The 27,066-nt window shown below is 34.3% G+C and overlaps 1 protein-coding gene across 1 annotated transcript in view; it reads left to right on the top strand.

Annotated features, from left to right (window-relative positions):
• CRIM1 (cysteine rich transmembrane BMP regulator 1) overlaps positions 1 to 27,066 on the top strand; it is a 180,443-nt gene that overhangs the window by 149,150 nt on the left and 4,227 nt on the right. Inside the window, exons 9-16 of the mRNA XM_035320216.1 lie at positions 6,528 to 6,684; positions 10,556 to 10,677; positions 15,341 to 15,550; positions 17,407 to 17,622; positions 19,027 to 19,248; positions 23,129 to 23,323; positions 24,303 to 24,425; positions 25,750 to 25,937. Coding sequence (XP_035176107.1) covers positions 6,528 to 6,684; positions 10,556 to 10,677; positions 15,341 to 15,550; positions 17,407 to 17,622; positions 19,027 to 19,248; positions 23,129 to 23,323; positions 24,303 to 24,425; positions 25,750 to 25,937 — 1,433 coding nt within the window. The remainder of the gene's footprint in view (positions 1 to 6,527; positions 6,685 to 10,555; positions 10,678 to 15,340; positions 15,551 to 17,406; positions 17,623 to 19,026; positions 19,249 to 23,128; positions 23,324 to 24,302; positions 24,426 to 25,749; positions 25,938 to 27,066) is intronic.

Genomic DNA, 27,066 nt, shown 5'->3' with positions numbered 1-27,066 from the left:
TTATGTAAAAATAAAACAAAACAAAAATGACAACAAAACTTTATTCAGGGACACATTCTGAGCACTTTGGAGCTCCCTCAGTGTTACTTTTGTCCATTTAAATTATTGAAAATAGAAAGGTAAAATATGAATGAGATAACATTTTTCTATTTTAGTAACAATGGTCTCCCACTGTTACCATAATTTAGCAACAAATTATGTGGGGAAAAAAATGATAAAAACAGACAGTCCATTAGACTTCCTTAGTGCAAGGAGAGAACATCTTGGATTTATGAATAATAGGGTAGACCAGGCAGAAAAAGGTTGTTCGATTATCTTCCTGCAGTTGCATGAAAGGGAACATCTAATATCTATTAGACTTCAGTTAGTGAAATAACAGCCATGGAAAATTAGGGATGAAGCATGTTTCTTAAATAATAATAATAATTACCACTTAGATCAGAAAAAAAAGGTACATAGTCTATGTAGTATTGAAATACTAACTGCAAGTGCACATGTGAAAGATATTGGAAGTACTCCCTGAAGAAGGTGCAATTATGATGAACAACTTATGCCAAATAAATATTACCTACCGTCTTCTCACTAGTATGAAAATCTTTGCTGGGGATCTCTAGAGATTACAACAATGTATTGGTTTTAGTAATGCATACAATATATTTAATGCAATAAAAGGAGATAAATTCACTGGACTTGTGGAAGAAAAAAAAAAGTGCTGCTTGAAGGGTTGTGGAAGCTTGATCATTTTCCGGTAATTCCACCTTTGAGATGTCACTGCTACAAATCCATTTTCATGAAGTCACGTGTTGTGTGTGAATCCTAGAGTTGTTTAGAGCAGGTATCCAAATGGGTAATTTGCCTCAGTGGACTCATGAGGTTATTTTTTTCTAGTATCATGGTGCCCAGTCCCTTCATTTTTATCCAGCTATTGTGAATCATGAGTTAATCCTAAAGAAAGGAGGGAGGGTTAGTGTGGATCTGTGGAGGCAATATATTCAGAGAATTCCAGTTACTGATAAGTAACCTAGTTTTCTCCTTCATAAATTTGCCTCCCCAGATCCCCACCCCTGAAGATTAACCAGCAGTAGCAATCCACACCGAGAGGACGGCTGAGGAGTGCTTAATTATAAAGGTACTGTGAAACAGTTCTCCTGGTATGATCTAGCCTCAGCATCAAGAAATAATGATGGTAAAGGTATGTAGCTAGCTTTCTGTAGCCATGCTACAAATTGGAAAAAAAAAGAAGAAAAAAAAAAAAAAAACAAAAAGGACACTGGCCTAAGCCAAGTTGAATTACTGACATAATGAGATAATCAATCTATTAATATTTTCCAGCAATTATTTTCTCTTCTCTGTGAACTAGAGGGTTAAAAACTAAAAGTATTTCAACAGGCTATGCATCTCGGGAATGCATTTTCAAAAGTTTTAGGCTAAGATGACTTACAGTCTTCAGAGTAAAATTTTCAGTGTCCATATGTGAAAATGTCCATAAATTGGAGAAAAATAAGTATCTTAGTGTTAGAGCTTAGGTTGTTTTTTTTTGTTTGTTTGTTTGTTTTTTATGTGCCATGTGTATGTTAGAAGAAAGAAATTGAGAAGTCTGTTTTTAAATAAGAATTAGCTGGAATTACAGTCAAGCTGTTAGAAGTTCAAATGGAAGACCATTTCTAGACCCAAACATGCAAGTGACAGAATTGAATTTTGTCTATGTTGCAGTTTGATTTTTTAGAAGAATTTTATAACATTTCAAATATTCTTAGGTTCATGCAAGGTGGAGATGTGTGTACTCTGAAATCAGGAATACATCATGCATCTGACGGTTTGAAATTAGGCCAAAGAATAGTGATTCATTTTGAGATGCGCTGCCTCTGAGGTCCCATATCTGAAAAGGAGAAATTGCGGTGTATCTGAAATACCCGGGTTTTGAGTGAATCCTCACAAATACAAAGACTGATAACATTACATAGCCTGGGACAGAAATTTTGTAATCTTATTTGTAGAGTGGTGGCTGTATGTGACAACAGTATATTAACCTCTCTTACACTCTGATTTTCATATCTACTTTTATTTCCTTTGGTGGCAAGTGACTAGGTCTTACAGTGGTTGGACAAACTTTTTAGACGAGTTGTTTTTAGTATTGAGTATAAGATACTTAGAATAAAAGAGTTTAAAAACACCAGACCTTTTGCATGCAGTATGCTGTGCAGAGTCTTGGTAATATCTTGGTAATCACATGTTTTTAAGACTAGATTTTCTTCTTCTTGTCCCATCCCACAGATCCCAGTCAGTTTCTCTTTAAATAGTATCATACTCTTCTGAAACTCTAATATTTGTTTTATTACAGCATGTTTGTATGAAACTGTGTTTGGGAGTAGGTGAAGAAAGGGTGAAGGAACTACTCTATTAAAAAGAGTTTACTGGCAGTACTGACTGGACCTAGGAACCTAGGAACTTTGGTGCTAGTATTTCTGTTTTTTCATTAATAATCATCAGAGCTTTTTGGAAGACTGTTATTATTTCCCTTCCTAATTTTTTTTCCAGCAGCATCTTAAATTGATCCAAATGAATCTAGTAATTTGAAATTCCCATACCCATGTCAGCATATGCTGTGTTAAGCAATCTACAAATACTATATTATCTGCAAATACGAATTTTTGTTAGAACTGCAGTGTTTGGGACGGTCAAAGTCCAATACCTTTTGCCAATATATAGTGAGGTCTCATGAAAACTGACTAAAAACATACAGCTGTTGGTAACTGACTTTGCTGCTGCTTTTGCAGTCTTTTTACATGGAGAAGAAAACTGCATGGACTTCTATGGGCTGGATTCACTACTATAAGTGTTCAGTGCATGCGAGTCTTCAAGTGCATATTCATTCCTAGCAGGAGGCTATTTTGATATTGTTTGTTGAGGATACCCTTTCTATTATTGTGCTAGCTTTTTGCTGTAATTGATTCTGTTGTCATTTTTCCAGATTTTGATTTTTTTTCATATTTTATGTTTTATATTTCAGCTAAAGCCTGTCCTCACATTATATATATACACATATATATATATATATGTGTGTGTGTGTGTGTGTTAAAAGTACAGTTATATTAGTCTGAGATGTTCAGGAACACATTCATCTCTCTCCAAAGTCACATCACATCAGTATCCTTCTCCAGTGCCTGAACTCTCAGTTTACAGCACAAATTCTTTTTTACTCTCAGTGGGGAGTATAACTGTATATGTTTTCAGTATTACCTTTCATTCTGCTATTATTACTTTATCACCCTTAGCCATCCTATGGCATTATGTAGGATTGTTTTCTTTATTGATATTACTTCATTGGCATTTCACATTTTCTAAGAAAAATCAATGACTGTGTTTCTACTTCTCAAGCAGAACTCTACTCTGCAGCCACATATTTTCCTAAGCAGCATAATGAGAGTTGCCTTCTCTTTAATCAGTTTCCTACTCATCATTTCATTTCTGTTTCAGTCTTCTACCCCCAGTCTCACCATTAGTTTAGTTTCCTAGGTGATGTTTTCATAACTAACCATTCAGAGAAAGAAGGATGGCTTATTCTGTAATCAAGAAGCTTGTCTATGCTGTTAGAGTTACAGTGACATGTAAGCACATAATGAAGCTTTCCGGAACTCTGCAAGGCAGTCTTCCTTCTGCATTAGATCTGTGAAGTGTTTCCTCTCCTTCAGACTGCTTGCTTTGGATGTGCTCTTGAAGCAGTTATTAGTCCATTTAAGGCTGGATCTCTTTCCTGCAAATATGCTCCTTAATTTGGGATTCAGGTTCCAGATGAAATTTATTTAAGCAAAGGTGGTAAAAGTTCCCCTAACAAATAGCCTCATAATATATTTCAATAAGTTTCCTCAGATGATTGCAATTGACCTTCATGAACTAGTTCTTTTTATTCTTTAGTATTTCTCATTTGAAACACAAAATCTTAGCAGGAAATCTGTTTTTGCTTGTCTTTCTTGATGAACTTGTGATTATTTTATTAACAATGAATTTAAATATGTAGCTAAGGCTATAGAGATATTGTCGGTGTGACAGTTGCATGCACTACATTTTATTTACATTAGAATTTTTATGCCTGGCATCTTTTTTTTTTTCCTCTTTTTTTTTTTTTTCCTTTCCCTTACAGCTAAACTCTGCTTCTGTAAAACTGATGGGTTTGCTCTGTTTTCTGGAAAAATAACATGTTTAAAGCTGTGAACTAGGGTTTTCAGGAGGCCTATGCATCAGACATAAAGTGTGTATGTGTACCAGATGGTACTTCAGTTTGAGACTGCATGTAATTTTCATGTTTTTAAAAATGTATCAGTAGAAGAAATGTAAATAGATGTGAAGTCAGAAAGCAGACCAGAATCCACTTTGATTTTCACAACTCTAAATTCCTTTTGGAAGGCTGTTATTCAGTTATTATTTCCCTTCCTAGTTGTTTTTTTCCAGCAGTTTTTTTCCATAGTTTTTTTCCAAGTATTCCTAATTTTTCAAGAGTTTTTTTCCTATTTTTTTCCATAGTTATTTTCAAAAACTATTAGAAAGCTAAGTCCACAATTTAAAATGTCATATTATCAGAAGTTTAATTATGAAAAAATAATTTTAATAGCAAACATCTTCTTAGAAGACAGAATTTTACCATCTTATTAGAAAGATTTTCAGCAGAGTTCTGTACAGATTATTCTGGTGTTCTTGCTTGGCATTTGATATAACATTAGTAAGTTCAGGTGTGAACAGCGGTCATTTCTGAATTCGACAAACTTTGCCTGTATGTTTGACACAGCCAACATTTTGATGATACATACCATTATGTTATGATGTGGATGAGAATGCTTTTTGGTATCTGCCCAGAGAGGCAATGATGGTTAATCAGTCATCCATCTCTTGGCCACTCTAAATGTTAAAATTCTTCTGAGGATAACTCCATACATAAATAATTAAGCAAGGAAGATGTTGCCTTGAGACTGGATTTTCTAGTTAGTATGTCAGATTATCATTTGAGTTTTAAGTATATTTACGTCATGAATGTAGGATGAGACACAGTTGTCCTGCTTGTATAGTACTGTCCTAGACATCTTGACCCATTTAAAAAAGTATATTAATTTTACATTTTAAGAAGCTTGTTTTCTACCTCCAAAAAGCAATTTCACTAAACAAATCAAAACAATTAAAGCAGAAAAGAAGATTGAAAACAAAACCATATTTGGTTATGAGATCCTGCAAAAGTCATAATTTTGCCATCTTCATACTCAAACCTCAGAACCACACTTTGATATTGAACCACACTAAACACAAATCTGGACACAAAATAAAGAAATATTCAAAAAAAAATGTTATTGTTGTTTCTACTTCTTTAAATTGATTTTTCTGTTTCCAGCTCTTTTTTTTTTTTTTTTTTGAGAAGCCTATCCATTTCTCCAGCCCCCTTGCATTTGTACCTTATTGTTCCTTGACCTATATTCCGTGAGCCCGATGATACGCACAGACACCTGAACACTTCATCTGTGACAAAGTACACTTAAGAAAATGAACGGTAGTAATCAGTTCAACTTTGCAGTTCCAGGATTATTCACTGGTCAGTTCTGAGCGTCAGTAGATGATGTGATAATCTACACCATATCAGATGTTACAACTGAGTATATATATATATATATAGATATAGATATATTCTATGCCTTCTTTACCAAATGAACATTAACCTGGTAGAACAAATTAGGAAACATTTGGCCACATTTGGTTAACTCTGACAACTGAGTGTGTTAAAAGTGTTTTTTCCAGAACTTATTCCTTCACAAAGAACAAAAAGAAACTAACGATTCTCAGTAAGACTGAACTAAACTCCAGTGAAAGAGAACATAATGACCATTATGTGTCTCTGTAATGGACAAAATGAAATGCCATCAATCCAGCATCTCCCTCCCTACCACACAAGCTAACAAAACATGGTGGATTTCAGGGAGCAGGTCTTTCAGACTAACATCTCTAAGCTTAGATCACCTCTTTTATAATTGGTATTACAGTTATATTTTCAAAAAACAAGTATTAATCAGAAAACAGGTGACAGCAAACATCCTAACTATGGAATAAAGGTTAAAAGGCTTTTCAGTTCTAGTTAAAATAAATAGAGTAGAAATAAAAGATGTTCTATATTGAACAGAAACCTATTAAATTCATATAATGTGTCAAAAGTATATGCTATTTTTAAATGCTTTATTAAAAGCTTATGGTCATGGATGTTGGTTGGATGTGCTATGCAATTCACAAAATCAAGTTAGAATAGGACATCAGATCATATTTCCCAAGTTCTTGGCTGGAACTGAAGACATCTCAATGTATCTGCTCACATGGTTTGGGTTGTTACTGTAGAATTCAGTTGAATATTTTAAAACTAGGACAGTCAGAAGGTAATGATTAGCAGTATTAAAAAGTTATGAGAAAAGGGGAACAGAAGGTTTAGCCTGCCAAAGATGCATTTGTCTGGCATAAACAGTTTTCATTTTGTGATCACCTCTGTGTGTTCTTCACAGGAGAGGAGCTGTGTACCGGCCTCATATCGGGCTGCTCCCTGGACTGTTCCTTCGGGTTCCAGACTGATGCCCACAACTGTGAGATCTGTCAGTGCCGCCCACGGCCTAAGAAATGCAAACCCATTGTATGTGACAAGCACTGTCCCTCTGGATACTTGTACGTATTCATATTCTGAATGCATATTTAATAATCTCCGTACATATTGAAAGTATGCAAAATCTAGGAATATGTAGCTGTGTTTACTTTGTGGCAAAATTGAGGAAAATGTGGGAAAGTAGAAATGTCAGTACTTGATGTGAAATGCAAGCACTGAACTTATGGAAATAGATTTTGATCAACAAATTAACAGCAACTTGATTATAAACAGGATCAGATTATGGAAGCAAAGCAGTGCTTAAATTTGTTTGAAGAATGTTTGTTGAACAAGATGAAAAAGCTACTTAAAAGGGATGTCTCCTGCATGTAGCCTTTTGAAATTCTGTTTGTATGTTTTGTTGTGACAGCCTTTCATTTTATATCCCATTGATTTTCTTCACTTGATTTTACAGTGTTTTTTTTCAAGGTGTTTGTTTTTTTTAATGCTAACATAACAGTGGACTAGTTTTATTTTTGTTTCTTTTCTGATAGTTGCTTGACAGGATTTATGAAGAAGAGTAGTATCTCTAAGTTTTTGTAAATGAGCTCAAAACCCATATAGCTGCTAGAATTCTTTATCCAGAAAAGGGAATATTTCCCATATTTCTTTACTTATGGAACAGGTGACAAAAACAGGGCAAATCCTTTGTCACAGAAATATATTTGAAATCAGTTTGGTGGCTTCTCTATGTATTTTACCAATATACTTCGTTTTTGATGAATCAATTTCCATGTTTACTGCATGCTTTTTCATAAGAATTTAATTTCTATCTCATAATAGCTGAGCTTCAAAGTATATTCATATATAATTTGGTGTCTTAAGCTTTGTAATGAAGTTTACTAACATTGCAATTCCAAGTGTTTGATAGTACTATGTGAATTTATGCATTTTTATGAATTTAAGGTTCACTTCAGAGTTATGTTTGACATTCATTCATAAATGCTATAGATTGTTATTTGTAATTATAATCTATAGTGTACTATGTCCTCCTCTTAGCTTTAATGAAGTCCTCCTCAGCTTTAATGAAGTTTGGAGGAAACTACATTAGAAAGGATTCTCAAATGTATCCTTGAGGCATCCGTAGCATAATTTGAAAATACCTTCAGAATAGCAGTGTAGTAAAACAAAGAAAAGTAATACCATTTAGTATAATCCTATACCTATTACCTGAGATACAGAACCAGGCTTGCCCCTTCTTCAGTAATACAACTTTTTTTTTGCAAACAGTCATAAGAGTGATGAGGCTAATAATGCCAGGCTGATTGATTTGATAATGCCTTGATTTTGAGAAGACTGAATATCTTAACATTTATTTCTATTTGTATTTTAAAACTGATTAATAAACCATTAACCATTAATAAACTCAGCAGGTTAATCTAATGGGATGTCTAAAGGTCACACTAAGGCTGTTAGACCTTGTTTTTAATACTTTTTCCGTATTGTAGGTTTTCCATATTGTATGTAGCTCTTAATCTATTTTCAGTAGCAGAGTTGCAGTACTAAGTTAAAGCTATCAGAACAGAATCTGAGAAGACTTTTTCCATCCACATGCTCAAGGAATCTGTGTATACATGTTTCCACAACAGTAGAGGTGGTATAAAGTGCAAAATTTTCATTGTTTACTCGGTGCAATTGAGTAACATTCAGCTTAAAACAGGAAAAACTTTTTTTTATTTATTTAGTTTTAGTAGTGCTAGTGCATGTATAAATTATTATCTTCAAGGCCATTTGCTTTAGTCTGTTCAAAAAATATAATATGAAACAACCATTAGATAAGGTCTATTTAGTATCTCTTGCCATTTGCTTTTTAGGCTCATACACAAATAGTTTGAATATATTCATGAACCAAGGTCGAAATGTTCTTTCATTCTAGCTTTGTTCCTGGACTTGGTTGTAGTTTATCTAAAGCAGTCACGTTTGTTTTTTTGTTTGTTTGTTTTAGTTTACTACTGCAGTTCTTCCTCACTGGAAGTCTCAAAACAGAAGTCACAATGAAGTGTTAAAAATGATTTTCTACTACTGCTAAGGATTTTTCTAAACCATATTTATCAGTAATTTACTATTAATGTGTTGTATTTGTGTGAAGGTATTAAGTTTAGTGTTGTATTCTTTAATTTCATTGTAGAATACTTTTCTTAATAACCTTAATTTAGGAAGAAATACTCTTTTACATACTGAGCAAGTTTGTCTGCTTTGGTTATATAAATTGTAATTTTTGTTTAAAGCAAACTGGACAGTATTTTTATGACTTTAAATGGAACATAGTGGAAACCTTAATAATCTATGTTGAACTATGATCTATACTAGCAAGCAGAGAATGATATATGATCCTCATACTGCACAAATGTCATGCCCTTCATAACTGCTCCACGGACTGGCACTACATGGTTCAACTTCAAATAGAAGGCATTACAAAAATAATGTTATGTGTCTCACAGAATTATACTGCTTGCAATAAAGAGCAGTAATTTTTACTCTGTGTATAACTGACTTAATATTGTCCTATAGAGGAAAATTACAAATTTGTGTGCTTTCTGTATTTCAGTAATCTGAAATGCACACTTTTTTCCTCTTTTTTAACTAAAATATACATAAAATGATTATCTTAGTAAATCTCTGTGAACTATCTGGCAAAATAATTTTAGAAGGCACAGCAAATATTAATAGGCACAGAATGGTAGCTAGGAGTAAGACAAAGAGGCCTTAAAAGTGAACTGATTTCAAGCTGATGCTAGTGCTTTAGGAACCCTGTTTTGGGGATTTTTGTATACATGAAAGCAACTGAACTTGAAACTTTCTGAAGTTAATTTGAAAATTCTCTTCAATTGAAATTCTGGTTTTAGATACAAAATGCAATTTAATTTTACACAATGCTTGGTTGGCATCTTTAAATATTAAGCTTTTAGTAATGCTATTGTACTTTTTTATTTAAAAAAAAATAGAAAGGATACAAACACCCTTATATTGTCATTGTCTACAAAATATATGAATAATGGCATTGATGTCAATAAAATTAGTAATATTTAAAGATAACCATGTATGTAATATTTTGTAGCATAAAGAGCTAAAATTGTGGTAAGAAGTATTGTAAGATCATTTCACTTCAAATCTCACTTCAGTGCTAAAATGATTTAGACTTGCAGTTATATAATACGTTCATTCTGTTCTTAAATGCTACCATGCCAATTTCTTTTCTAAAACAGCAAGCCTTATTTAACTTCCAAGCTTGTTCTAGCCATCAAAAGGATGGGACTTAATAGAAGACAAGTCTCTAATTGAATTTAAATCTTTGGTCTGTAATTCAAAACTAAAGAAAAAAGTGTGTTGATTTTTTTTTTTAATTAAAAAGAAAGTGTACTGGGGGTGGAAAATCAGAAGTAGTCATGTTTGTGATTTATTTTTCTAACGTTAAATGTTAACCTTTTCAGAAATCTCTTTAGTTTTAAGATGCTAGAGTGGAAATCTACTATGTTACCTACTGATGGAGAAAAAGTTACCAATAATTTGTTTCATAAAAACATAGTAATTTAACATAATCCCACTTGCCCCTCCAACTTCTTCACAGTTTTAGAAATTATTTCTACTTTTTCCATTAAAAAAAAAAAAAAAAAAAAAAAAAAAGGATTTATCATCAATAGCAGTCATAAGCACATACATCTGTATTGTCTGCTATGCCTTGAAAATACCAAATGCAGATCTTTTTCTAGCTGCATGGGGGAGCACATGCCAGGAATGGAGACCTGCATACCCCTCTGAATATAAATGTGAATGTTAAAGACAATTTTGTTTTCTTAATGAGTCAATTCTTTAAAGTTTGCTTTTATTTTAATCATGACGTTTAGACATTTAAAGCGTCCTGATGACCTTTTACAAATTAATTTCATCATCTAGGAAGAACAAGCATGGCTGTGAAATCTGTCGATGTAAGAAATGCCCAGAAATATCTTGTGGTAAAATCTGCCCAATGGGCTTCCAGCAGAACAACCATGGGTGTGTTATCTGCAAGTGCAGAGGTAGGTGTGAATGCATTGCCATCTATAATTGCAACTTGTTTGGAGAGCTGTTGGAAGCCAGAGCAAAAGAAAAGGAATACTCCACAGAATTTATAAGGATTGAAATATGGTAACTGGTGGAGGAGATTTTTCAAATTCCTTCAAAGGAGCAAGTGCTATGCTCCTTTGTAGTATGTGTTGGTCAGTCTGCTCAAAGATAGCAAATTTGAAAGTTGCTTTTCTCATTGTCTGAGAAGTAATCCTGATAAAAGATATGTGCCTGAAATACATGTAAAATTCTAACAGTCTAATTTAAGAACTTCTGAAATTTATGAAATTTTCCCAAAAGTGCTTTTACAATGGCTTCTGTTCTTGCAGTTTCTGTCTGTAGTGGAGATAATTGCATGTGCTGCTCCTTTTTTTTTTTAAAAAAAAAAAAAAAAAAACAGAGCAGTAGCATTAGAAATGCAGTAACAGCTACTGAGAGAAGCTTACCAGGGAAACAGGTAAGGTTTGTCTGCACAAAATACACTGTCACATTTTTCAGTCAGAGCAGTAGGGCCATTCTACTGTAGGACCAACAGGTTGGAGATATTTTTCAGATTACGTGTGATTTCTTCTTTGCCCACTGTAAAACAGAGAGTCAGGTGTCTGCAGCAGCCAAGCTGGAAGGATATTAATATAGACTCACCTAGATTATGGGGGACATCAGAATCATCAGTTTACCCTTATTTTCTCTGAAACTATTTTGACCACTGAGCTTTAAAAGAGTTATGTTCTGGATCACCCCAGACTACTTTACTGCTGGGAAGGTGTCTCAGAATGCTTCTGTCATTAAATGTGAGTGGTTTGACTAATTTAAGAACATGTAAGTTCTGTATAAAGGTACACTATATATCTATAAAAATAGTAATACATTAATATATAATATATGGAAATATACATATATATGCACTGTTAGTTTTTTAATGCAATTTGGATATTTTAATTTATCTTCAAGTGTTTTTTTTGTTTGTTTGTTTTTTGTTATGGTGAAGTCATATAAATGAGTAGATTAGCCTTTCTTGTCTTTTGCCATGGCCATTAGCCCTTTCCACCTCCGTATAACCAGTGAAGCAGGCACCAATGTCCATGTAGTCAATACGTCTTTTACTGTCTCAAGCCATTTTTGGTGAAATTATTAATATTCTTTTTTACCTTCCTCATATGTAATGGCAAAATAGGTCATTACAGGCAGCAAATGCAGTATAATGGTGTGTATCATCTTACAGCATTAAATCCTTTAGAAGGATAAAGTACTGCAAAACAGTATGTCCTAAAATATTTTCCTTTTTAAATCCTAATAGATTTTATATTTCATTGATTATTAAGGTTCCTACCTGCTCTGTATCAAATTACAGAGGACTTGAATGAGGTAGACTAAGGTATGAGGTAGCAACTCTGCTACCTTATGTATTCAGTATCCTAAAACTCAAACTAGTATACTCTCTTTCACATAAAGCTTATCTGCGTTGCTCTCATATTTTCCTTAATTTCATGCTAGCATAAAAAAGTGTCATGATAGCTGTCATAAAGCATTCTTACTTAATTGTTTTAATTTTTTACTAGAGGAATTCTACATGCATAAATCAAAATAGTTGCCATTAAAAATGTGTGATTGATTTTAAATATAATGGAGATCATTTTAAAAAAAAGTTACTATTATTGAATAGCCTTTAATCAAACTAATAGCAGCTTCTGTTTAATGTTCTTTTTAGAAGTAGAAGAAAGCATCTGTTTTTCCCCTTTGTCTCAAATAGCCATAGGAACATTTTGTTTTTCATGCAGCAAATTAAGTTTTCTGTGAAATATTTGCCATTGCTAGCTATTAAAGTAACAACTACTCTTTTTTGTTTTATGTCTTTTTCATTTCAGTGATCTAATATTCAATCATTTTTGACTTGTTTTGTGTTAGTTTAAGACTTCCTTCGTTACTCAGCTCCATGTGTCTCATTTAATAACTTCTTGTTTGTACTCAGGCTCTCTCTCATCCTAACTGCTCTTTCATGCTTGCTTGCTTTGATTCTTGCTTGTGTGTTTTGATTTCTAGCTATAGATAAGTAAGTTTGAATATCCTCCTACTGCTTTGTGTAATGACTCCATTGTTAACTTTTTAAGCAGGTATATCTTAGGACCTCCAGCAACAAATAAAAAATAAATGAAAAAAATGAAGTATGCCTTGCATCAATGCAAAGCAGAGATTTCACTGTTATAAGCTGCAATATGACTTTTTTTTAATTGGAAAAAAAAAAAAAAATGAAGTAAGAAAGAATAACTGCTGAATGGAGGTACAGATGGGTAAATTACCTGCCTGTAAATTAGCTTCACTTTTTAGATAATTGCTTCTGGAAATAACTTATGCTAGGGTTAAAAAAAGTAGAACCATAGAAATACAGTGCTGAGATAGTCCTCTGGAAAATGAAGAGTCCATTTCTCTGCCCTTGCATAATGTCAAGTGCATCTGGATAATCCTTGACAGATGTTTATCTAAGGTTTCATTTCTTAAGAACCTCCAATCTCAAAAGAAAAAAAAAAAAATCTACACCAAACTCTAAATTGTGTTTTCCAGTGGCTACAAATATGTGGCATTTTAAAATGATTTTTAAAAAATATTTGTCTCCTTTTCTAAGAATTAAACTGGTTATTTCTTGTGCTAACCTCAGCAAATTCAGGGATTATCACCATGCCCTTCAGAATTTTTGCAATACTTAATTACTTAATGCTTTCACAATTAGAGCCTCCTAAATGCATTATTTTCAGTCAAATAAGCCCAGTTCTTGTGGCCTTTCATTGCAGTTCTAGAGCTGGATATTTTACTTTTGCATCAGCATAACCTCCTAAGTAGTAGAGATAGTAGTAGTACAATTAAATGTATGACACCTCTGTATGCTATCTAAAGTTGAACTTTCCTTTTCTTCAGTAGTGTCACATTCCTGACCTGTATTTTACTTGTAAACTACTATAATTCCAAGATTATTTTCAGCCATAGCTCACCATGCAGTTATTCCTACTTTGTATTTGGACATTTGGTTTCCACTTCAAGTGTTATCCTTTGTACAACTTTGTTTTCACTTTTCAATTTTTAAGTAAATCTCAATTTATTGAGTTAATCTTGAGTATCTGCCTATATGCATGGTTTGCTTTTCCAAATTTAGGAGTATACATAAGAATCTCTTAGAAACAAAAGCTTGAGTTCATGAGAAACTTTAAAATATTTATTAAGGAAGAGTATTCATATCCATGACCTACATGTATCAATAATGATTTTAATGTAAGACAGTATTCCAGTGATACAATTCAGTATTATACAGTATAAATGCATAGTAACTATATGTAACTTTTTCATAGTGTTTCTGTTCATGAAATAAGATTAAAACTGTTTTCAGAAGTATTTTACTCTGTGCCATTTTGATTTTTTTTTTATTTTTTACATATTTTTTTGAATTCACAAAATAGGATACTGATGTAATTTCTGTTTATTGGGTTTTTATTCTGAAAATGTGCGTCAAACCCACTTCATAACATCTGCTTGTGGTTCTTAGGCCACCACTGATGGATCCACCAAAGCTGAAGTGCTGACCTATCTGTTAATAAATAAATAAATATAAAGAGATAAAAGAAAACTAATTAAGAATACATTTTAACACTACTACTACTTTTCATACTGCATCCTTTTCTAAACAAAAAGATGCATAAGCATCTTTAATACAAATAATCTTACATATGTAAGTGTTGATGTACCACTGAAAGCGAGTTCACTGACAAAGTGATCCAAAATCCTTCATCATATTAATGATGTGGGTGAGGGATTGTTAGGCTTTAAATTCACTCTGCTGATTAACAAAGAATATACTGAGGCTGAGTCTTCCAGCACTTAAATACCCCTTTAGGATATAAATGAGACTTTATCCTCCCTAGACCAAAAGCTTGCCTGTTCTTGCTGTGAGCAAGTACCGCAGCATTCCAACTGCTGCATTCTCATGGCAGTAAAACCCAGGAATGAGGGATAAAATTGTCAGAGCAGTCATCCTCTAAACATCATTTATAAGTAACTAACACACATAATTTCTTGTGGGTAGTGTTTTATGAAATATTTCTAGTACCTGGCATGAGCCCATTAGAACTTGCATGTATTTTTTTTTCATTCACGGTATGTGAGACCATACTTAGCTCTTCTAATACTTTCATATTATACCAGCTATCACGTATTCACATTATAGATAGTATATTATGCTGTAATATATAAAAATATTATGTTTCATTTTAAATATGCCCCATGTTTTGTACTATTTCTCTGTTTTCTACCTTTCTCTTTTTTTTCCCCTTACATTATTTAGTCAGTACCACATTTCTGTACTACTAAAAACAGTTACAGGCACAACAGAAAGAAGTGACTACATTTTTCAAGGAAATAAATTCTACTATGGCTTACCATCCCCTTCAGTGTACCTTTGAATTGTCTAAAGTTTACTTTAAGCATAAATGATAGAATTATTAATCACTTGATCTTATATGTGTTTAAAAAGAAATGCAAACCAGGCATGCAGTATATATGTTTTTCTAAGCATTTTAGAAAATTACACTTTCAGTATATATGTTTTTCTAAGCATTTTAGAAAATTACACTTTCCTTTGTCTTCTTGCAGAGGCAACCGCTTCTCTTATGCCTCCAGTTAAAGCAGGCTCTTGTCTGTCAATGGATGGGCGCCGACATGAAAACGAGGAGAGCTGGCATGATGGCTGCAGGGAATGCTACTGTCACAATGGAAGGGAAATGTGTGCCTTGATCACCTGCCCTGTTCCTAATTGTGGCAACCCCACCATACATCCAGGGCAGTGTTGCCCATCATGTCCAGGTAACGTGGTCTCTTCTGCATTCTTTGTAATTGGGCTTCATTTCATGTGCCTTAAGGTATCATGAAATGATACCTTAAAACTCATTCAGTTCAAGTAAAAATGAAGTACACGTTCATAGAGATGTCTTCAGCAGTTGAATGTCATGATTCTGTGTTCTGAGGGAATGTTCCTATGCCACTAGGAGGAGAAAATTATTTATATTTTTTAGGTGGGAAAGCCAAGTACAATAAATGTTGCATTCCAATATAATTATAATAAGAAGTGATCATATGGAAAGCATCTATGAAAGAATTATGCTTTGTTACAGTATGGAAAGAGTATAAGAGTAATGTCCTCTGACTTCAGATTGATTCCTACAATATTTTGTGCGCTGAATAGATTTGTTTGTAATATAGAGGTATTGTCTATGGCTTAATTGGAAGTCCTGTTATAAGTGGGACCAGAGAGGCTCATGATGCTAATATGAACAACAAAGCAGTAAGAAAGCCTATCAGGATTCAAGCAATTATGAACAGTTTCAATTTCTTTGGAAAGAACAGGAAGTCCTTAGGACAAAATAAGTAGCCAAATACTCTTTCTGAATATAACAAAAGAGTATTTCCTCTTTAGGATGTAAGATGATGTATGTCCTTAGACTGCATCAACAAATGTCAATCCCTAATCCAATTTTTATCCTGTGGTAAGTGGAAGAGCATTGTCCTCAAAAGGATATGGGATTCTTCTGTTAGACAAGGAGATTGCAAAGTTGCTTTGTTGTTTTAAAGCTCACCCCTGATGTGGAAGCTTCTTAACCAGGCTGTGCAGATGTTGTCCATGGCAGAAATTTATGGATGGTAATTGCTTAAACACTTTCAACGTGCAGGACACATCCTTTTTTTTTTTTTTTTTCAGTTTTTAAAACACTCGATGGTTAAGAGAGAACCCACGTTTTTTTTTTAATACCCCATTGGCTGGAGAACACTCATGCTGATCAAGGGAAACAGCTCCAGTTCCTTTCTTAACTTGAAGGGGGTCAGATCCATTCTCTAACTGCCTGCATTAGATGCTGAGTGAGTCTTTAGCTAGGGCTGTAGACTTAATGTAATTAATTGCGTGAAAAAGAATTAAGATTATTTGGTGAGATAGTCACTGAAAATAAAAGTCTACACACTTTGCTCACCTTGAGCTCAATTTTTACAAAGTTACTACTGCAGAAGTTGGGTTTTGTTTTTTGTTTTGTTATGATTTGTTTGTTTGTTTGTTTTTATGGAACGATCCTCTTTCATGATGTACTTCTACCAGTGCTAAGTGCTTCTAAGTTTTTAGGGGCTGGGGTGGGGATTCTTTGTTTTTGTTTTTAATCTGGCACCAAACATTACAGACACAAATCACTTACGATGTTTAAAGCACACAGTTGAATCTTCCCAGATCCCAGACTGATTGCATACTTATCCATCCTTTCAGGAATTGCAGTTATGCAATATTTAACAGTTTAGAAATTGTCCAGTCAGTATACATTTTCAGAAAATGACAATTGTTTCTTGGCATTCCTATGTTATAGATTAGCTTGATTTCTTTCTGAAATGCCAAGAATACTTGGTTAACTCTGATTTATATTAATTTGCATTTGTTCAGTTTGATTCCCAAATTGTTTCTTGTTCTTTTTTTTTTTTTTTTTACATTTTCTGTAAGTTACATTTTTTTTTACATTTTCTGTAAGTCAAAAGAGCTTCAGTAAGAACGTATTCATAGCCAGTTCTGTTAATCCTAGTATTTTCAATAATAACAGAAATAAATAAAGGTAATAAATAAATATATTTTTAAATCATTGGAGTCATGGTTGTTTTTGCTTATCTTCCAATTCTGTTTTTTCCAGATGAAATAATTGTGCAGAAGCCAGAGCTCACCAGTCCTTCAATCTGTCATGCTCCTGGTGGGGAATACTTTGTAGAAGGAGAGACGTGGAATATTGATTCTTGCACACAATGTACATGCCACAGTGGGCGAGTCCTGTGTGAGACTGAAGTCTGTCCTCCTCTCCTGTGTCAAAACCCCACCCGCACACAGGACTCCTGCTGTCCTCAGTGCCCAGGTATGTACTATCGACCAGCTTTCATCAGAGTCTTTTCTTGATCTTAGAATTTATTATATGAATATTAAATGTTTCCATGTACACATGGTTGTTGTATGCAGCTGTGTTGTCGTGTCTTTAGAATTTTGGAGTGCAAGCCTGCAGTCTCCATTTCAGCTGCAAAATTTGACTGTGTGCAAGAGTTACCTAATATGTTAGGGGACTCATGTTGCTGAAGTTCGGACATCATCTGTGAGGACAATCTAATAATGTAAGGGTTGGATATGTGGGATTTGGTCACAGAAGTTCTATTTGCTTTTATCTTCACCTGATGTGATCTGAGAGTGACTTGAAGGCTAATATCAAAGCATTCCAGCCCAGCAGTAGACTGCCTCACAGTGTCGAGAAGGTAACAGGATTTGCACTTTCCTGAGGAAAGAGATACAATTATAAAGAAATGTGAATTCCTATTTTACATAGCAAATGAGGGAGCTTATTGCAGTGGAAATGTAGTGCAAACCCAGGATCTGTATGTGAACTTGCTGAGAAAGTATTTGTCTTAAAACAAAATCTAAACATCTAATTTTAAATTTAAAAGTTAGATTTTGCCATTTCTTCCTCACGGTTTTTATTGGGTTGGGAGATCATTTTTTCCTGATTATGTGTTTTCAGTGAAAAATTCAGCCAGTTCTCCTGACTTCTATTTTTTTTTCTTATTATTAATGGTGAATATTCATTTTGTTTAACTTCAAAATATAGTTTGGAGAAGTTGATCTTTCTTCACTGGCTGCATGAGAATCTTAGTCTCCTATCTTTCATAGCTAGATTGAGAACCATGATGAATCTTTTTTTCTTCTTTCTTACATGTTCTCTGCACCTACAGTCGCATTTCTTGATCTATAATGTCTGTTAAAATACAGCTTAATTGGAGAAATATCCCCCCATGTGAGTGCATGAGTATTAAAGCAAACCCATTGGCATCAAGATGAAGCCTGGTCGAGCTCTATCTGTTTCTCCACAGCTTATAATCAGCTCCTATATGTCTGATAAAGGTGACAGCAGCATAACAGTTTTTGACTTTGCATCTTTCAAGGCCTCGAACTGACGTGGCACATCTGGGATTCAAGTTTTAGATTTAAAATTTAATAAAATTAAGGTGAATTCCTGTATGCCATCTGTTTTAGAACACTTAAAGTTCCTTTCTGAGAGGCCAATCCTGATATGATTGATAACTTTGCCTTTTTCTTTTCTTTTTTTTTTTTTTTTGAGTAAACTCAATAAAGGTCTACATCAACTTTATTCTAGACCTGATAAAATCCTTATCAAGCACAGAGGCATGCATGCGGAGATTGAACACTATGTAGAAGAAATATCAGAGAAGTTAGCTACTGTAAGTTAAATAACTTTATCTGTTTATATTTACAGATGAGCCTCTTCAACCCTCTTCATCAAGCAATGAGAGCATGCCCAGTTACTGCAAAAATGACGAAGGAGATATTTTTTTGACAGCTGAGTCCTGGAAGCCCAATGTCTGCACTAGCTGCATTTGCATGGATGGTGTGATTAGATGCTACTCTGAGTCTTGCCCACCAGTATCCTGTGAGAGACCAGTTTTGAGAAAGGGACAGTGTTGTCCTTATTGTATTGGTGAGCAAATAAAAATAGTTGATAACTTGCTGTTCACTTTTTAGGAATAAGAAATAAGATTTATTTCTGAATAGAAATTTTGCCTATTTTGGGGAAATGCTATTTGTGCCTTCTTTTGAACTGAAGAGTATAAAATCTACATAGAGAGCTCTGAGGATCATTACTTGCAGTTTAGAGGTGCAAGTGCAGGAAGATTAAAAAGTAATTTGCATACAAACAAGAGGACATCCACGTGAAAAATTAGTTGGTAATCTACCTTACTGCATGAAAACATTACACAAAAAATATTTAATTTAAAGGAATATCTGCCAGATAACATATATGTTATACAAGATATTCAATAACATTAATAAAAGATTAATTATAACTGCAGAAGATGATAAGCTGAAGCATTATGAAATTTCACAGAATGCAGAAGTGTTAATAAAGCATCGAAATTGAATGTCTTGTTTTTTTCTCTGTGTTATTAAAGAGTTATAGTAGAGGCAAAATCAAATATTTAAGAAAAAAAAGGGAAATAAGATTTTGAAATACTAAAAATGTGTAAAAAATATAGGGGCCGGGCACTGGTTTTGAATTAGAAGTTGAAGTAAATGGTAGATGCTGTAGATAGTGAAGATAGCCAGACATTTTTTAAACTAGCATAATTTGAAATTACTGATTACTTTTCCATTGTATTTTGAGTAAGAGTATTTATTTACAGATGGCTTTTAACTGTTTTTGCAGTAAGTACAGTGGCTGTAGAATGGAAGGTGCCGATAGAGAAGAATTCTGTAATGAACTTAAGGAAATTAAGTTTTTGTAGCATTGTTGGAATGCATTCAGAATTTACCATAGCCTACATTTCTGAGAGCAATGTGGGTGGAAAAAGTGGATAATATTTGAGTTTAAAAGCATATTTTAAAACTAATAGGCTGTGAGTATTGTTAATGGAACATGTGACCCAACTTGGCCATCTATAAACAATACAGTTCTTCATCAGAAAGGTGTCAGAAAGGTGGTGAAGTTCTTTCAGATATGTACCATTGATACAGCTCTCAAAATCTTTAATTTGCTGCAGAAAAAAAATATCTTTAACGATAGCTGATACAATTCTCTAGCATATGCAAGGACTGCCATCAGAGAAATGCTTGGAAAAGATGGGAAGTATCAACATTTTAGTTGAACTGCAACCCTGCTTGGATTCCTGATGAGGACATTTTCAGGAGAAAGGATTATGTTACCCTATTCCAACTTTCTCATCGTAGTTTGCATGCAAAAGGGGAGGATTTAAATTTCCTTTGACAACTGTCTCCCTGCAGGCTTTCCTTCCAGTGATAGACCTTGCAACCATAAAGATCATTTTAATCCAGATTATGTTTTAATGTAGAAAGGTATAGAGTATATACAAGTGCGTGGCAGTGAAACCAGTAGTCAGAACATGAGCCTTATTACTGTTTCTCCCTGTTCTGCTCTTCATTTCTTGAGAACTGTGAAGCACTTCTTGGTAGAGATTCTTCCTTTCTCTTTTCATTAGTAGCTGATCAAGTATTTAGTAAGCAAACTGTAGTAACAGGCCTTCATTTTTTGGAATTTCAAATTGATGTTGGGCTTTAGCACTGTGTTTTGTTCTTCTTTCAGGATCCAGATCTTGTTTCTGTCAAACTAGTTACTACAGATTTAAATTTAAAATCTTGCAGGCCTTGGATGCTTTTTTGTTTTTCTGAATCCTCAAATTCATCCTGTATGTTCAACATTCTTCTTTCTTGTGCAAAGGAAGATTAATTTGGAAAGATAACCTACTTTAGAAAGGATAAAGGGGTATCTGTTTGATTAAAGAGAAGATTAGTCTTCAGAAAACAGCACTGACTGTGTGTTTACCAGCTGTGTTTGATTTCCTGGTGAAGTTAGAGGAAATTTGAGAAACGACAGGTAGAGCTATTTTGAACTGCATTTTTGTATGGGGGTTTCTCACTGTATTTCTCCTTTGTTTCCATTGTTCTTGATAAATCCTGTGTTTATTCTCTCATAGAGGTAGACACCAAGCAGGAGCATGCACAGGATAATACTTTCTTAGGAATTAAAGGACTTTCCTTTCAAGGTTCACAGATGCAATACTGTTGCTCTGAGTTTATCTTTGTTCATTTTTCTAAAAAAAAAAAAAAAAAAAAAAAAAATTTAAATTGTCATGCATTCTTTATAAACTTACAAAAAACTGAACAACTTAGAGGCCTTTTCCAGCCAACCAGGCTGCTGACTTGAAGAAGCTGTCCTGAGCAGGGCAAGGTAAATGCTTCTGGGAGCAAGTCAGCCCAGGGTACACAGGCAGGGCTCAGCTTTAGTTCTTCATACACAGTAGAAAGTAGAGGACTGCTCAGGCTGTGCTCCTGCCCTCTCCCCAGCCTACATTCTAACCTACGGGATGCCCATACCAAGGCCCTCTGGAACATTTAAGATTTTTGGGTACTTTCATTAGTATTTTCTCAGGAGTATTCTTGCTTGTCTACTTTTGCATTTGTATTTACTGTGTCCAGATCTGTGACACTGGTCTGCTGACTGCTAACCTTGTTGTGGATGATGTCAGTCTTTTATGCTGTCACTAATTAAAGTCTGTAATGATGGCCAAAATATTTAATAAGGCTGTATATTTATATCTGGGAGGTAATTCTCACTGACCTATTCATATAGACAATCTGTGTGAATGTTAAACCAGCACTTCTCTGACAGCTTAATAAGTTATTTTGTGATTTGGTTCTGCTTTGGTTCATGTATCTGCTTTATCTGCAAATTCAGTATCATCATCATATTTCTTCATCATAATTTCTGCCTCTAGCAGAAAAAAAACAGAAGCTAAGATGAAAATGAGGTGCTGTTTGGCTTTTAGAGGTTCTGCTGTGTATTGTGGGTGTTTAGTTTGTTTTTTCTTTGCTTTGTTGTTGTCATTTGTGGTTTTCTGATAATGTATAAAATACTGTAGCAGCAAATATATATATATATATCCTAGGCTAAGCAGTTCATGATTGTCTTCTCAGTGAAACAGAAGATGCACTGTAGATCACCTGAAAGGCTTGCACAGGATGCAGCATTAAAATGACGTGTATTGAATGCTTAGGCAGAAAATGAATCCTCCAAGACCTACTTGCTTTATCACATCCAGGTCCCCATTACACAATGTGTCAAAATCTATCTGAGAAGTTGTTATTTTTATAGCAATTATTGGAAAAGGTGTTCTGGAACCTCACTTTTTAGGGTTAAGACCCTACCAATTTACATAATACTAACCATGAGAAAACATAGTGGGTGCAATTATTGCCCTTTTCTTGGGGTTTTCCATTGATGCGGTTACAGAGAATAGCCTTAATGTCTGTTTTATCATAATAGGTAGTCTGAACTCTTCTACTTATGTCACCTGAGAGTTGCTTCATCCTCTTCAGCATCCTGCTGAGTCTTTTCTTCAGGCATTCCAGACTGAATTTGTCTGTCTTGTTAATTAGAACTGTAGGTAGGGGATTGTTTGTTTGGTGGTTGTTGTTGTTTCCTAGGATTTACTAGGAAAAGAAAAGGAAGAGTAGGAGCTGGGAGTCTTAATCAAAAAACAACAAAAAAGTTTCTCTTAATTTTCACAGCACTTTTGATATCATCATATCCCAATCATTCATCTTCTAGCCTTTTGCATGAGGAAAATGAGAAGCAACAGCTTGGGCTAATTATGTACTCGATAAAGAAGCAGAAATCACACTGCTTCTGAAAAATCTTTGTTGAAAGATGTAGAGAGGATCTTTTAATATTAGCTAGGATTTCTTCATAGCTATTGCTTCGCTTTTGTATTTGGAAAAAAGATCAGATCTGTGTGCAATTGGCCATCACCACATCATCACACAGCTCTGTTTTCTTTCAACAGAAGATACAGTACCGAAGAAAGTGGTCTGCCACTTCAATGGAAAAACATACGCAGATGAAGAACGCTGGGACATCGACAGCTGCACACACTGCTACTGCCTGCAGGGTCAGACACTCTGCTCCACTGTCAGCTGCCCACCCCTCCCTTGTGCTGAACCCATCAACGTGGAGGGAAGCTGCTGTCCCATGTGTCCAGGTAATGTGATGTGACCACCCAGATTATTGTAATGCTGCTTTCCAGCACTAATAATCAGGTTTTTTATTGGTTTTTGAACATCAGCCCATACTGAATGGCGTAAAGGAGACTACAAGCATTTAGACTTCAGGGAAAGTGAATAACAGATAGGTATATTGTGCAAATGTAGAGTTTGAATTTTACTTATTTTAAGAACTGCGGACTCAAAAATTAGTTGTTTGACCCTGCTCTCTGTTGGTTTGTAGGAAAATTAATATTTTTACACCTCTTCAAATTCTGTCGGTGATTAACATTTCTGTCCCTTCTAAGTCTCTCATTACTTTTCAAATATTACATTGCTAATTTACCACTTTACCTTGGTGTATATGTAATATGAAATTTTCTTAGCTGTTGACACAGGGGACATAAGAATTGCAACTGCTTTTTAATGCTAGCCCTGACATATTTCTGCAGGTGTTTGCCCTTAAGTCCTCTGGTAGCTACTGCTGGCAGGACACTTGGGGAGGTTCAGCAGTAGCAACTCTTGGAATTCTTCTGCTTTGGGGATAATGGGAAAAAAAATAAAAAAGGAAAATGAAGAAGCCAGCAATTGTCAGTTACATATCAGCTGGAAGATGTAGCATTTTTGCTGTTTAGTACCACAAAAGAAGTAAGGCTGTGATTAATTATATATTTTGAAATTGTATTTTCAAAAGCAAAGATTTGTCTATAGGACTATGTCACTCCATTCACATTTGGATAATGATTGTGGCAGCAGGCATGTATCCTGTATACAGGATGACACAGAGTAAAATTTGTAACACAAAATCACGATATTACATCAAATCAAAATAAAAACAAAATCCCATAGTTGTAGTGAAAATTCTAAACCAAATGAAAAGATTCATAGGACAAAGCAGATGGCCAGGCATATCTTCTGAATTAAGAGCAGCACTAGAAAGTTATGAAGCCTATGAAAGACATTTATCTCATTTCACAGAGATGTATGTACCCGAACCTACTAACATCCCCATTGAGAAGACAAATCATCGAGGAGACATTGAAGTAGAAGTACCAAACTGGCCAACACCAAGTGAAAATGACATCATCCACATTCACAGAGGTAAGATCTAAGTTAAACAGGGCTAACTCAATTCTGTGTTTTTTCCCCATGTTTTAACACACTCACTTTTTCAGTTCTGGTACCATCTGTGTAATGCTTTGAAAAAGACAGAATACTCCTTAGTGCAGTAACTGTTACATTAATTTGTTTTGAGTTCAGATGAGTCAGTCTACTGAACTGTATTTATGCAATTTGATCTCATTATCATTGCATCTTCAGCTTGGAAAAGACATCTGTGTTGGTGTGATGGAGTTCTATAAAATTAAGGATATGATAAAACGAGGAATGAGGAGTGATTCTGCAGTGTCTTTTTTGATACAAAAAGTGGGAAGCAGGCTGTTACCATGCCATTGGAGTTGATAAACCTTAATTTGGTCCATATGACATCCTTGTATTGAAAAATAAAAACAGGAAAATGTACCACAAGTTAATATATATCACAGAAAAATGAATGGGGAAAAAAAAACACTTTAGGTATAATGGCACAACTAATAATGTTACTTAATGATGTGAAACCATATCTTGTTGAAAACTATATTGAAATCATTATTCTAGGGTAGGGGAAAACACTCTATGTCACAGTCTTTTTTAACTCTAATTGAAGCAATACCAAAACTTGTATTTATTTAACTATAGCCAAGGATCATCTCATAGCATACTACTGTTTGGTGGCTAGGAGAAAGGTTAGACTTGGCAACATTTTCATTTCTCATTGGCATTGGTAGCTGGTTTGCATCTATCCTGGCTGAGAACTCGTAAACACACACTAAAAACTACATGGGAATGCTTTACAATTACATGAAAAAATAGAGTCTAGTAGACTGCCAGTGATCTGTTTTCACAGGCTGAGGGGTGCAAGTATTTTGATACGTTCTCAACAAATGAACATACATATTTGCACTGTCTTACCACTGTCTTAAAAAAAAAAAAAAAAAAGGAAAGAAGTAAAGAAAAAGACTTTCATTGTAAGTCTTTCAGGTTTTCAACAGCATAGAAACACAGCCTGATTTTTGTATGAATGGAAATTCAGTTGTGATCAGATAAGATGAAGTGAATGCAACTAAGTCAGAGTTGCTTATTATTTTTCCTTTAGATTTCATCCAGTTTTCTCTCTTTTTGATGGCTCTTTCCTGGCTAATGTAGTCACTACACTAGCTTTCAGTTGTTCCAAATTCAGTTGTTCCAAATAAAGTGACATTTCAGGAGAAAAAGTCAAAATTTATGTGAATGATAAGATTTGTGACTGGGACTTTTATAATTATATTCTTCTTAATGGTCATGTCCCATTTACCATTACTAACAAATGCTCACGTTTGCCTTGCAGACATGAATCATCTCCAGGGAGAGTACAGAAGTGGAAGCGGACCGCACCCCAGTGAAGATGCATCAGTCAGCTCTGTTACCTTGGTGACAATTCCAATCACGATAGCGCTGTTACTGATCATTGTCCTTCTGCTTGTCAATCAGAAAAAGCAGTGGATTCCAGTGTCCTGCTACAAAGCTCCAACAAAGGTGCCGTGTTTATGCCTATTTCCAGGTTCTCACCTTTCTGAAAAACAAGATTAACTCCTATATTGTCTGAGATGCAATTGAGTTCACATCACTCTCTTAAATTATTTTTAACTTATGCCTGAAACCATTCTGTACCCATCAAACTGTTAGTATTTCTTTAGTCTCCTAAAGGATTATTTTCACTGTCAAATGAAAAGCAGTAATTTGTTGCACCACACAGTAAGGAATGGTCATTACATAGAAATAAAGTTCACCCCCAAAAAATAATAATAAAAAAAACCTTCTGTTTGTGTGTATATATAAATGCATACAATTCTCATCTGCAGTCTCTTGAGAGAATATTTTGCTTTTAAAGTGGATAAAAGTTTAGTTTTTGTCCAACATCAGGTATTGTATAGTAGTGTTTATCACATTTTCTAATACCTGCATTATAAGGTTCTGGGATTAATATTTGAAGAGATCTTGGGAGACAACTAGCTACTAAGTGTTCTGAAAGTATAAACTAAAAAAGGGAAGAAGCAGGAAGCTTGGAAATGAACAGTGAAAAAAGCATTGTATTGTTTTGTTTTGAGTAGTAGCTCCATCAGCAGACAAAGCCCTCAATCCATATTCAAATTCCCTTTATAGCTGTTCCACAGTTTATCTCTATCACACTTCATAGTTCTAATCAGACAGGCTTTGTCCATACATCTAATATATTACTATTTCTCATTTAGAACACATTTGAGAGAAGTGTCTTTTATGAAAGCATCTTTTCTTCAGTTTCAGGTAGAAGAATAATACAGTACTTCTAAAAATGAATTGTCCATATTCTTCTTTTGCTGCTGAGGAACATTCTTAAAGAAAATCGTTTTCAAAAAGATGGCAAATACAGTCAGAACATAAAGTTGAATTCAATTTTAGTTAAACAGAAAGCATGAAAAAGCAACTTTATTCCATTTCCAGTCTTTCAAGACAAGTAAATGATGCTAGTTTCTGAATTTCTTAAGGAATCCATTTAAAAATTCATTTCTAACACTAATGGATTTATTCTCAGAAAGGCTGCTCTCCACCCAAGTGTGTTATGTGACAAAGTGAAGCTGAAGGGAAAATCACAACTTATTAACTGAGGAACTATAATCAGTAATTC

The sequence above is a fragment of the Oxyura jamaicensis genome, chromosome 3, assembly GCF_011077185.1.
Source record: "Oxyura jamaicensis isolate SHBP4307 breed ruddy duck chromosome 3, BPBGC_Ojam_1.0, whole genome shotgun sequence".
NCBI lineage: Eukaryota > Metazoa > Chordata > Aves > Anseriformes > Anatidae > Oxyura > Oxyura jamaicensis.
This window is presented reverse-complemented; position numbering and strand designations above follow the sequence as displayed.